This window comes from Athene cunicularia (genome assembly GCF_003259725.1).
Source record: "Athene cunicularia isolate RWA chromosome 5 unlocalized genomic scaffold, athCun1 chr5_part2, whole genome shotgun sequence".
Classification (NCBI taxonomy): domain Eukaryota; kingdom Metazoa; phylum Chordata; class Aves; order Strigiformes; family Strigidae; genus Athene; species Athene cunicularia.
In genome coordinates this window covers 11,232,079-11,245,766 of record NW_020799102.1, presented here as the reverse complement: position 1 = coordinate 11,245,766, position 13,688 = coordinate 11,232,079, and the positions used below count along the sequence as shown (strand labels likewise).

Sequence of the window (13,688 nt, the reverse complement as noted above, 5' to 3'; positions counted from 1 at the left end):
GGGGGGGGGGGGGGGAACGTGGTCTAGATTTAGCCTCAGGATCACATGTGCAGATCAATGCTGAACTGTGTAACCGTGTTCACTTGCATAAAAGATATTTAATTGCCCAGCAGCCATGAGAACAAAAAACCTGAGCCACAGTTTGCCTAAAGTAATGCCATGAGCTTGTCACAGGCACAGATCCTCTGAGTCCTGATAAGTCTGCCTTTTCCCCGGCCTGCTAAGGTGCAGCACAAGACAAGTTGTGCGTATCCAGCTTGTGTGTCACCATCTTGCTACAATTTGCATTGAAGCAAAGGATAAACCTTATAAAAATAGAAGGAGACTGGAGATTTCTTCACTTGTTCTATTTAAATCTTCTTGACTATCAAACCAGCAATGCTACACCTATTTCTTAGCTAGCCACTCTGTTCTGGCTGGCCATTCTGTGAGTAAGCAGAACTCCTGGATCATGTGTGAAGTTTTCCACTATCAGCATCCCCTTCCAGAAGTGAAGTGCCAGTTCTCTCACCTAGATCCCTGGTTTAGACATAGATTTTTTTATTTTTTTTTTTCCCAACAGAGTCCACAGATGGAAGGAAGACTCCATGTAAAAAACCCTGTAATCCCTCAGAATGAGCATCCAACAGTTTTGCTGGCCAATGCAGCAGTTGGCATGGGAACCTCAGCAGCCGAAGCAGGCTAGCAAGCAGGGACAAACAGCAGCAGCCAAGGACAGCACGCAGTCTCTCACTGGGCATGGATTGGGGAGTTTTAAAATCCAGCCCATCTCCAGAGAGAGGGAAGACTTCGCACGTGTATGTGTGCGCAGTGGTGGGGCAGTAATGGTTCACTCAGTCGTGGAAAATAAAAAGCCTGTCACAAAAATCTATATTCAGAAGCATATTCACAGAATCACAGAATCATCCAGGTTGGGAAAGCCCTTGAAGCTCCTCCAGTCCAACCAAGAACCTCACCCTGACCGTTCCCAACTCCACCAGATCCCTCAGCGCTGGGTCAACCCGACTCTTCAACCCCTCCAGGGATGGGGACTCCCCCCCTGCCCTGGGATATTAATCAGGACCTTCTTGCGGGTGTTTTGGCCTTTGTTGTCTGGCTCTCATGGAGTCATGCGCTGTCTCCTTTGCAATACAGATGTGCACTGCCTCACATTAACCAACCCACGCACCCCAATGAGAGCTTCTATATGATGCACGTGTCTTACCAAGCAAGCAGGTGCTACCAGGGAAGCTGTGATCCTCACACAAGCCCAAGTACGGCGATACCACCTGCTTGACCAGTTCTTCCAGCTGTAAGTAGCCCTCACTGGGGCCAGTAGGTTCATGGACACTCTGAAATTCAAACATGAAAAGTCAACATTACCCTTACAAAGTTTTGAGGTTTTGAGTAAAGCCTGGGGTCTGTCAAGTATCTCTGCACTGGAATATCCCAACCATATCAGTAGAGGGTTTGGAGAAGCACAGCTGATAAGCCCAAATAGAAGTTTGGGTGCCTTTTGGGTCAAGCTCCTTGTTCAAGTCACAGCCATAACCCTACGGCCATCGAGCAGCTAGCTGGTTTTTTTCTGACCAAGAGATAGGAAGGTACAAGGTACACACGCTCACACTGAGGATTTGCACCATTTAACTACAGCGATATAATTATACCCAGGGCAGTCCTACCAGGAAATGGATCTTTGTGGAAAAGCCTTAACACACCTTGGGCAAAACACTTCTTTCCCAGGCAGGACTGCAGAAAAAGCACCCTCTGTAGTTCAGCTTACAGCTGTGAAGATGGTAGATAACACTAACCAATTTAACAGTAATTTCAGAAACCGTTCACAGGCTCAACTTCCTGCAAAGCTTCAACAAATTTTATTTTCTCAAATGCGTCACTCTGAGACCCTCTTTGCCCTCAAAATTCTTTTATTAAGATATTTCAGGGAAATTGAGCTAGCACTTCAGTATCCTGCTATCAAAGCCAGGGTAACTGGGAACATCAAAACACCAAGAACTCATACAGATATGCCAGCTTAACCATTTCACAATTTTGATTGTACTTCAGAAGGTTTAATTCCTTCCTACTCATTATAAGGTATATTGGAGAAGAAATAAAAGTGAGAGGAATCAAAACAGACACCTGCAGTATGGTATTTTGCAGGACTGTCAGGCTGGGCAATATAAGAAGATAAACAGCTGGTATGCTTGGAAAATATTCTCTTGAGGTCTGGATAAAGACAACAGCCCTCACAGAAGGCCTGGGTCCCCTGGGAGAGGCCTTTGGAAGATGTATAGCATTCTGATTGCTGCCAAAGGTATTCCTTCTCTCATGGGCACTGCTCAGCACCCCAGCCAGCCAAGGGGCCAGCACTGAGCAGTCAGCAGCATCAGCTTGTTCAAATTACACAATCCGCTGTGATGGAGACTGACCCTGTCACTGCAAAGCTGAGAAACCAGGAGAACTAGGGCACAGAAGGGTATTCAGAGAAGCTGGAAAATGAAAATTTAAGTGGAGGGGAAAAAAAAAAAAGAAATGTCCTGAGACTGTTCCTAGCTCAGGAGGAGAGGTATCAAGAAAAATACAAGCATCAAAGAGTAGAACCCGTCCCTTTCATGGTAATATCCTTACCTGTTCCCAGGAAAGCTCAGTGCATTCAAATTCAGCCATCATTTCTCTATTTACCACTCTCAAATAGGTACACATCACCTCCCCTTCATCACACCCTCTACCCTCCCCACTTCCCTTTCCAGGGTTTGTGTTAGTTCAGCGATGTCAGGATAACCCAAGTGGAGTCAGACGAAGAAGAGCAGGGGCTCCCCACCTGCAGAATTAACAGCATCTGGACAATGGAAGCTGGGAGCTTTGTCTGGACCAGAGGAAGAATGTCTTCCAACTTTACTTTTAGCAAGACCAAGTCTCTGAAGCCAAGAAGAGCAATCTGACGGATAGTCAACTCCTGACCCTAAAAAACACAGAAGGCAAAATCCAGAAGTTGGTACAGGGACATGTGAGCATTGCACCAACACATGTACGCACACAGACAGAAAGGGTCTATCCTGCCTGTTGCTGCTGTGGCAAAGGACCCCCCAGCTGCTCAGGTTAAGGATTCATGATACTCCTTGGTCTCTCCCCTATCAGTCTCTGTCCCACACAAATTCTGACATGAGTAACACCTCCTCTGAGGCACCACTACCTTTGGAGTGAAGCCATAAATGGGGCTGGATTTCACCAAAAGACTATATATTCAAGAAACCCAACTGTGATCCAATTTGGTCACAAACACCCAAAGTTCACAATGGATGCAGCTTGTGCTTCTGCCACTCCAAGCTGAGAAACCAGAGAAGGTTTGGTAGAAAAGAGGTTGGTACAGGGTGTTCCTTTACTACCTCTGGTCTGTGTTGTATCCTCTTTTTGCTCAATGCCCGTACTTTAGACCTTGCTGATATGACAAAAATCCACAATTCAGTTCATTACAGATTTTATGATTCAGGTTAGAGCAAAGCTAGCAAGACTGCCTGTACCAAACAACATTATAAAAAGCAACAGCTTTGATTTCCACTGCAAGGCACTCCATGTCCTCCCAGTTACTTCCTTACACCAAAAACACAAGTGAGCAGGCTGAACAGATGAAGATGTTGTAATATTTCTCAGCATATTTAAATACCGTTGGACTCCATTTGGCATGCTGGTGTTACTGCCTTTCCCTCTGCTATGTTTAACATCCACACAACTTTCTCTTGACCCACTGCAGCTTAACAGCAGAAATTTTCCTCCCAGCCCTGCCCTGCACTTTTCAGCCTTGAGAGTTTCCCCTGTTCTTCCCAGCATGTTAATCTCTGCCCTACAGTCTGGGAACCATTTTATGGTCTCCATTAACACACTCAACATGGCAAATATTTAGCTGGAAGAAATTAACCATAGTTAATAATTAATTTACAATGGGTTTAATGTCATATTTAACAGCATCATCAATATGTAAATATGGATTAAAGCCCATAGTCTGGAGGGCAGCTTGGCCATAATAAAAGCACTTTGCTGTTTTAAACCATCACTGCATGTTTAGGAACATGGAAGTGTAGAAAAGACCAGTACGTATCTCTGAACCGTATTTCAGCAGCTGCATGCTTTTTATTTATATCATGCAGTTCAGTCCCATTAACTTCATACCCCATTTCAAAACGCAAACATCTTGCTGTGCCAAACAAAACAAGATTTGCTATTCTTTTTCCACACCAAGTAGTTACATCAACAGCTGCAACTATATAAAAGCCAGTGACCTGTTTACATAGTTTCCCTCTGCACAGCAATTTAACCAACTTGGCTGCTTAAAGGTCATATTTCTGCAACAGCTACGAGCCTTGGGTTTAAACTTAGCTGAAACAGAAAGTTATTTCTAGTTACTACCTTCGGTAACATATGCTCACACATCTGGCTGACTTTCATTCTGAATGGACAGTTGCTGGGATCACAGAGAACACAACTAAATAACCCACCGATGTTTGCAGCAAAGGATAGGGAACCAACAACAAACTGACTTTCCCATCTACCAGAGTAGCGCATGAAGAACTGGGCTTGGTGAAAGAGATATGCTCTCTCCACGTGTGGTGACACTGTATAAACAGCTACATTTAGACAGTTTAAATCCATACATTCGTGTGTAGGACTTAGGTGCCTACCAAGCTTTAAATACACTGTTACCTCTCAGTTCCTCATCCGTACAATGACAATACTTCCCTAACTTCACGGCTTCTATGAAATATTTTTGTGTGACTCAGATATTGTGACAAGACAAACACAGAAAGTTATTCTTTCAAAGAATGTCAGCATCCCATACTCTTCCTTCCACCACTACCACCAAGGTGCTTCCAAAAGCAGCACCCACTGTGCAGTAACTTTTGTCCAGTTTCTCATTAGAGACATTTAATAGCAGGGGAGTAGATTTTTCTGATAAGTGGCAGAATTATTAGCATCAGTGGGTACAACACTGTTAGCTCAGCTGTTTCCACAGGGCACAGACAGCTGCAGTGAAGACAAACCCTGCTTAAAGAGATTAGGTTACTCCCTGACTGAGAATTACTTGTAAAAGGAGAGAAAGGGAGGATATTATAATTGCACAGTTTTACCTGCCAAACACCTACCTTTAAGCATCTGCAGCAAGGAAAGAATAAAAATAAACACAGTAGAAAGGTTAGTGTCTGTCTTGCAGAAGGCCCTTCTCTTTTAGAAAATACCAGCTTTAATAGGATTAGAAGAAAAGGGCAACCTTTGAGCTTTACCTGCTGCCTTTCAAACAATACAAGGGGAAAATTATTTTTAAAGGTTCTGGAAAACATCTGTTGGGAAGAGGCAAAAGTCAAGGGAAGGTGGCTAGGATTTCCAAGAACATCAGTCTCCTCACAAGGTACATTTTTCTTCTCCTCTGATGGAAGAGAAGATCAAAATAGGTTGGGGAGGGAATTAGACTGCTCGTATGGAAACCCTGACTAAAACTACATTAAAAAATTACACAGCTCAACACTTCTGATGGGATACTCAGCTTTGAAAATAGCCAGTGTAAACAGGTTGTTCATTCATTCGCTACCCATAGAATTACTTGTCCCCTTATTAAAGCTTCAAAAAACTCAACAGAGGACTTTCCAAAGGCACAACTGGGATAAAAGCCCTCCAAAAAGTAGTTAGTATGAGTTGAACACATTTGCTCCTGCTCTAGTCTTCAGATTTGTTCCTCTGTAGACAAGTTGTCATCTGTACCAAGCATTTAAAAATGGAAGAACTATAAATAAAAATAAATGGCCCAGAACTTCAGCCTAGACAACATATAGTCCAGTAGTTTCAGTGTTCAAGCTCAGCTAAGCACAGACAGAGGGTAGACAAATAAGAAAAAATTCAGCCCAAAACACTGTGTTTGCTCAGTAGATTTAGCAGTCCTTCTTATACAGTTAATGCTGACTTAGACAAACTCTACTTCCTCCCAGATTTAGTTTAAAAGTTTTGAGACCTGTTTAGCCACTGACCAACCAGTGTTGCTGGAACAGAAGAGAAGTTTCCCTGTGCCATTAGCAGACACTGAAGTTACATTGCCTCACCTGACTGAAGACTGAATTATAATTAAGATTACCTGGACTGGGTAGAATATTGCCTGGAGTGTAGGAAGAGTCTCTGTAAAATAGTGATCCCAGATTTCAGACAGGACATCAATGCGATCCTCACCTACCAAAAGAGATTGGGAGCAAAAGCTTTAAAATCAAGTCGAATTTTCCCACTAATCTCTAATTCCCCAAAGAGATACAAACCCACCCTTCACATTCACAGTTTCCACCCAAAACTAGACATTACTCAGCTAAGGTTCGTCTTAACTGACAGAGGCCATAAATTGCTCTGTTGCTTACTGCAAAGAAGACAGCTCTCTGTGCAAAACATGAAACCAATTACAACAAAAGAGTGAAGCCCCTCTTCAACCAGAGGCTTTAACTCCACAGTAAAGGACTGAGGAACCTCACAGTTCACACACTCAACTAGCATGGGAGCATGCCTGCACCTTAGCAGCTGAATCTGAAAACCAGCAGGTCACAACCAACATCAATCATCCTGCAGCAGCAGAGTCAGGAAGAGCTGAGCCCCCTCTGGCATCGCCCCCTTCCCAAGCAGAGACACAGGACCCTGACAAGCCAAAAAGCCACCACGCTCCTGTCAAACATGGCACTTGGGAAGGCTCCCAAACAAGATCCACTTGTGGCCACCCCTCATATGACTCCAACTGGAACCAGCGTCCCCAAATGTAAGTAGATATTTAAAATGAAGGCAGACAAAGTTATGCAATTTGTGATTCCCATAACAGGAATACAATTGTGGTCAAAAGCCTATTATTAACAAAAAAAATGCTTTACTGAACATAACCACTTGAACAGATATTTTAAATTATGCTCATAGGCTTGACTTACAGAGCTGTGTGTTCCTCAGCATTTGGGCCCAAAGCCTCTATGTTTTTTAGGAGATTTTTCCCATCTCAAAAGCCAAAAGTTTGCAGTTTGCAATGTGTTTTCAAGTTTTAGATACTTCCCCCAGAAATTTCAGGTGCAAATACAGAGACCCAGGTTTAATAACACAAGTTTCTGACAACAGGATTTTCCAGGATACCTTCCACAGAGCTTCAGCTGGAGCCCTACATGAGGAACTGGAACACGTGTAAAATGGCAACTCAGAGGAGCCTTATCGTGGTGTATTGAAGTGCTTTCCCCATCTGGAGGCTTCCACATGAGCTTTCACTGTGCTCGCCCACGGGTTGTGCAGCTTAGGACACAGTCAGAGAGCAAAGAGGCAGCAGAACCAGACCCTGCAGACATTTCCTTGCGAGCAGGGAGCCCACCAAAGAGTGCCAGAGGGTTCAGAAGGAGGCTTCACCATGCCGGGAACAACCCTGGCTTCAAAACTGGAACTGCAGGCAGACGAGCACCTACCCAACACCCCCATAACAGCTACCCGTTACCAGAAACTGTACGTGAAAAAAAAACAACAGGAAACAGACTAATTGAATGTTTAATTTTTTCCCTTTTCTGCCTCCTCCCCAGGACTGCAACGCTTTGGTGTGTGGAGCCAGAATGAAATGTCACTGATCACTTCTTCTGAAGGGGAAGGGGGAATAGCTTTTTTCAAGAAATTATAAATCCTACAGACATTTGAAAGAGATTCTTACAGAGCGTATAAAGAAAAATCAGGTTAAAAAAAAAGAGGCTGTGATTTGAAAAACAGACACAGCAAAGCATTGCCATGCCCTGCAGCAGGAACATTATTCCACCTCCAAGTACTGGGACAGTAGAAATTTTCCAGGAAGACAGAGCTAACTGAGAAGTATGTACAAGAAGTTCTTGTTGTTGTGACCACAAGACCGGCAACAAGCCTACATATTATGAAAGAAAGGTGTCCATGAGTCATCTCCTGCAGAGATGCCAGCCTGCACAGGCAAAGTGGCTCCAGTGTCACTTCAAACTAGGGACAAAAAAAAAAAAAAAAAAAAAAAAAAAGAAGCATAGGAAGAGGGTTTTGTTGTCTGCCTGGGAAACTCCATCTTACGCAAACCACTTGAGCAGCTGCAAACTACTCCCAGGCAGCTCTCGGCTTACTAAAGACTGAACCTCAATTTTCACGATGCTAAAACAGCTATTGGGATAGTTTTTTATATGAATACAGAAAACAAAATCTATGGTCAGCTGCACAGCACTTTCTGAAGAGCTGGAGGCAGCAGGGCAGGTACCCACGTTCAGGAAAATGCATGAATCTGCCTCTTTTCCTCCCTTACAGGGCCAGTGCTGAAGTATCACGCACCAAGCAGGAGGCTGGCAACTGCACAGCTCCTTCAGGGTCCCAGTCCTACAGCCTGCTGGCCGGGTGGAAAAGTCACCTGGTGAAGAATGGTGTGGAGGAATCTAGCATCAACAATGATGCGAGACTGTGTCTATTGGCATTTAATGACCTAGATAACTGCAAGTGATTAGCAAGGGATCTTCCCTACAGGCTACAAAACTGGGTCAAATCAAACAGCAGCCTAGTTTTGAATAAAGACATGTGCTCTAGACAGCTTGCTCTGCTTGAGCAAACTTAATAAACATGACTAACTCCCCATACACCCAACACTGAGAGTCACTGTGCCACACCGGCCTTCGTCCCCAGGCTCTGCAGCAGCAAGCATCTGTACCCCAAAGGTTTAACACAACTTCAAGTGTGATCCTGAAAGACTGTGTTCCCACTCAAGTGACTGGTTTTTCTTTAAATTTACACAAATTCAGCTCTCAAAAGCACGACACAGTAACCAAAACTGTGCTTACATCAAGCTGCAAATTATGTTGATAAATAAAAGGCAGAAGGCAACTCTCAGCAGTTTCGCAACAGGATCCATGTCCAGTCCAGAACTGCTTTGAGCCCAGGTTCAACTGCCACACAAGACCCACGTTCCTGTTCTGGTGATGAAGACATGGCTGGTGGGAGCGCTACAGCTACGTGGCTACTCCAACAGCCCACCACCCCTTAAGCCTCACAAGGGCTGCAGTGCAACCTGGCTCCCCAGAGACTGTGTGACACCCTAAGGCAGGACCAGAAAGGGCTGTACGCTTCCCAGACAGGCAAATCATCTTGTCTGACCAAACATCAAAGCACAACTCCCTTCCAAAACGGGTTTCTTACTATACTTGCCTTCACACAGCTTAACCTTCTCCTCTATAAACAGCAAGCCTTTCGCAAGGAGCTGGTTCTGCCAAGAGAGAAGAGAGACATGCATTTGCCTTTTCTGAGATTTCAAATAAACATGGAAGACTTAATTTTTTCCAGATGTTACCCCACTTCGCATGCAGTTATCTAAAGATTAGTCATATCGTAGCACTTTCTCCCGGCACCACCACCAGACCTGGTCTCACTGTGAGTGCTGTATGTTCATTAACCCCCATCTTGTTCAGCCAGACATGAGAACACAATCAGAAAGGCAGATAGTTGATATGTCAGAGGTGGGAAGGAAGGACCTGTCCTGGGTCACAGGGAGGGAGTCAAGAAAATAAAATGGTTCTTAACGTGAGAGTGCAGCCACATAAGCTATACCTCAGCCATATGATGGAAGCAATCAAAGGGACAAATGCTACCAAAACACCCCACTCTCTTCTTCCTTTGCTTTAGCTCAGTGCTTGCCTGACTGCACAGTAAGCCAGTTCAGCTCCCTAACCCTTACTTCTCTTTTCCTACCTATTCTCTTTCTACGAGGTTTTATTTTTTGTTATACTGAGCAGTTCGATCATCTCAGTATGCAGTCTCAAGCTGCAGAAGAAGCATCAGGATCCAGCCTTTCTAGATAAATTTAACAGTCACGAACCAGAAAGATGAAGATTGATGTGCCTGTTTGCAGTTCAAGACATCTAAATAGCTGATAAGCTTTCTGTTCCCATTTCCCTAATTGTAAAAATGGTGGAAAAACAACACCTACCTTTTTGTTCCCCAACAGCACTAGGAGAATCAGTTACTCTAAAAAGCTTTGAGAATCACAGAGAAAGGAGCTGCTATCACCACATAATACACTATTCCTGCATCCTAAAAGCTTCAGTCCTACCCCAGAGAAATAGAAAATAAAGCCTTCTGTCCCTCTGAGAGGATTCAATATCAGGGTAGCACACAAGATCCAGAGACCTCTCTCCCACTCTTTCATGTTCACCCTCCAGCTTTTGTTTTTAATGGGTAACCAGGTCAAAGTTGCAGCTTTCAACCTTCCATCAGCTGAGGAGCAAGGCACATCATTTTTCACTCCCAATGGACACTACTGTTACACCACGGCCTCCTGATGAGCTGCTGTACCACAGAGCTGCCCTTGTGCTGCTGCCTCCTGTAACCATGTACCAGGCTGGCTCATTCATGACACACATGAGTAGGTAGCCCTGCAAGCCACCCCAAGCAAAGAAAGCAGCATCTGCATCCTCCCTACAACAAGAAGGAATCCTAAACTGGGGTACTGTTGAAGGAAACATTTCTCTGTGACATTCTCAGCTTGTACTTCGCTTCCCAGAACAAAAGGAAAACTTGCCACTTGCTAGTCCTACTCATTAGCATCACTGAAATGTGTAGAAAAGGAAAGGCCAGTCCTTAAATAGTACCTAATCAAACAGATTTCTTTTGCAAGTATGTTGATACTGAGGGACTGAAAAGACCACCATACATCTTATCAGTAAGGAAACGTTTCTGGATGCATCATCCTGGTGGAGAATTTATACTCAAAAAGTGGTCAGGTAGGAAAATACTGAAATAAATAAAATCAGGGGCTGAATTCAAGAAACTCCTTTTACTTTGGAATGTCACCTATTGCAAGGAGAGTGCCTTGGGGCTGTGTGTCACTGCAATACCACAGAGAAATTTTTCCATTGACATCTTTGTCAAGATTTCAGCAAAAAGATCCTGGAAGAAAGAACAAGCCATACAAGCTCACCAGTCACCCCACATGCTATGGGTAGTAGGGGTAAGTTTCACATCAAGACTGTATGGACACTGTCTTCTTCATGGGGTGAAAGAGTGTGGTGTTATACAACAGAGAGGAAACGGGTACCTTGGCTTGGCTGTTGTCCCATCTCATGGCTACTTCATCCACACTAAAACACTAACTCATGTTTTGCTACAATGGCTTACTTGTCTTTAACAAGCCAGATATAAGTACTTTTAAGACACTGCTTAAAAAAAAACAAAAAACAAAAACAAAAAAAAACCACCACCCCACAACTGCATCCTCTAATGCATATCCAGAGTTCAGTCAGGACATAAAGGAGGAATGGCCATCCAATTCACCAGTGGTAAGCTCTGTTAGTAGCAATAATGGTTAAACATTGTACAGTGCATACAAAGGAAAAATAATTAATGGTCATGCTTGTAATTAAGGTAATTTGGCCCTGCTAGTAGGTGGCTTTTTTCAGAATTCAAATCCAAAAATATCTATTGTGGTCCTATTCCTAAAATAATGCAGAATTTAGGTTACTTTTAAATTAGTTGCACAGCAAAACCAGAGCATTCTAGGAGCAACACATGAGATGAAACTGTATTATTTGAACCAACCAAGTCACAAGTTTGTTTATAGTCAAGCTATAAACAAATTTCAGCAGTTTACTATTAACCAATTGTCTTGGGTTTGGCTGAGATAATTTTTCTTCTTAGAAGCTAGAATAGTGCTGTGTTTTGGATTCAGTAAGGGATTTATGTTGATAATATATTGATGATTTTAGCTGTTGCTAAGAAATCAAGGAGCTTTCAACTCCCCATGTCCTGCTAGTGTGCAGGTGCACAAGAAGCTGGGGGGAGCACAGCCAGAGCAAGAGACCCAAACTGGCCAATGGAATATTCCATCTCATGTAACACCATGCTCAGTGTATCAATGAGGGCCTATGGAGAAGCTGAGCCTCTCTCTTCTGGGACTGCGGATTGAGGATTTTCTCTCCTCTGTAATCACTGGCCAGGAATGGGCTGGGCATCGGTCAGCATGTGGTGAACAACTGCATTGTGCATCACCCATTTATATATTCTATTATTACTATTATGATTACCATTATTATTTCATTTCAATTACTAAACTGTTTTTATCTCAATCTACAAGTCTCCTTACCCCTCCAATTCTCTGCCCCCTCCCCTGGGGCAGGGGAGGGTGAGCGAGCAGCTGTGTGATGTATGGCTGCCGGCCGCATTTAAACCCCAACACCAGTCCTAAAGATTTCAGCACAGGAATCAGAACTGACATGAATGGTCCTGTTTGTCAGAGAAACATGCTAAAATTGCTCTTCTGCTCACAGGGGCCATGTGAAGACAGGAACCCAAAGCACTCCTGCACATGACCTGAACCTGCTCACTGTACAAACAGCTCGCACTGGCTGCAGGAGTGGAGGGGCTCCAGCAGGACACACACCTGATGGCTCACACCACCTCTGTGCCCTGGGGTATCTCACCCCACCTACAACACCTTACTCAGGTTTAGTCAAAAATCCATACATTTATCCCGAAAACAAGTCCACTTTCTGCAGCTTTTTTGGATTCTGGAATTCACCCCCTTCCTGCAGCAGCCTATTTTCAGATTTATTTCTCAGCAGCAGCATGAGAAAGTGGTGCCGAAGGAAGCTGCGGGGAGCAAAGGGAACATGTCAGTGAGAAATCTGTAATGGTTGGGGGGCTTTGTCTAGGGCTCACTCCTCAGCTAGGGTGAGTGTTAGGGCTGAGAGAAAGACAAAGCCAGGTTTCCCAGCAGAGCACTGGGAAAGCTTCGTTGGGCTGCCAAAGGATGGGAAAGCTGCAAAGATACCATGCCTGGGAGATGCTGTTCATCTGGGCAACGACAACAGCAATTAGCAAGTTGGATAAATACGTTCACACAATGAAAAAAAAAAACCAAACCACCAAAAAAGTTTCCAAACATTGTTATCAACTAATGGTAGGTGACTATTTTGCAAAGATTCTGTAGCAGAAGTATAGGATTTGGAGGGAAATATTAAGTCATTGGATCTTCATTCAAATTTTAGATTTCTTAAGCGGAAATAAATGACTACACGTGTCATGCTCTGGACAACCACAAAAAAAGGCTTTCCAGGAAAAAAACAATATAAATGACTACACATGTCAGGCTCTGGACAAGCACAAAAAAAAAAGCTTTCCAGGAAAAACCAATGTGAAAAATGAGCAAGGAAGAAATCTGGAATGGAAAAAATTATGAGGGAAAAAAGTGAAACCCACTTACACTGTAAGTATTTTTCTGCCTGAACAGTATGATAATGTTTGGAGAGATATTGCACTTTAATCCTTCCAAATGCTTTCAGTTTTATCAATAAAGTATTTCAATTCTTTATTTTTCAACCTATAGCTCAAGGTAATTACCTCTCATATATTGCAGGGAAAATGTACAGCTGGTCTTTAACACTCTAATTTTAAACTACTATATAATAAAAAAGTATATACACATATAAATATATATGAGGGTGTCATGCTGATTTTCTTCTGTTTCTGTCAAGAAATATGAATTCACTCTCTATCTGCACTAGAATATTAGGTTTCAATTTACATACGCTTCTTGAGCACTGTGGATACAATTTTCCAGCTACTTTGCTTATAACTTAGTATCACTGATGCTTTCTACATTCAGAGATTTTTGTTTGTTTGTTTGTTTTACAGCTATGTCAGCAAACAAAGTATGCATTTGTACACCTTTATCGGCA

General features: G+C 43.3%; 1 protein-coding gene across 1 annotated transcript in view; it reads right to left on the bottom strand.

The window, feature by feature from the left end:
* PRR5L (proline rich 5 like) overlaps positions 1-13,688 on the bottom strand; it is a 43,041-nt gene that overhangs the window by 4,565 nt on the left and 24,788 nt on the right. The window contains exons 5-8 of the mRNA XM_026850623.1: positions 9,166-9,223; positions 6,098-6,189; positions 2,801-2,941; positions 1,205-1,331 (exon numbers count right to left, since the gene is read on the bottom strand). Coding sequence (XP_026706424.1) covers positions 1,205-1,331; positions 2,801-2,941; positions 6,098-6,189; positions 9,166-9,223 — 418 coding nt within the window. The remainder of the gene's footprint in view (positions 1-1,204; positions 1,332-2,800; positions 2,942-6,097; positions 6,190-9,165; positions 9,224-13,688) is intronic.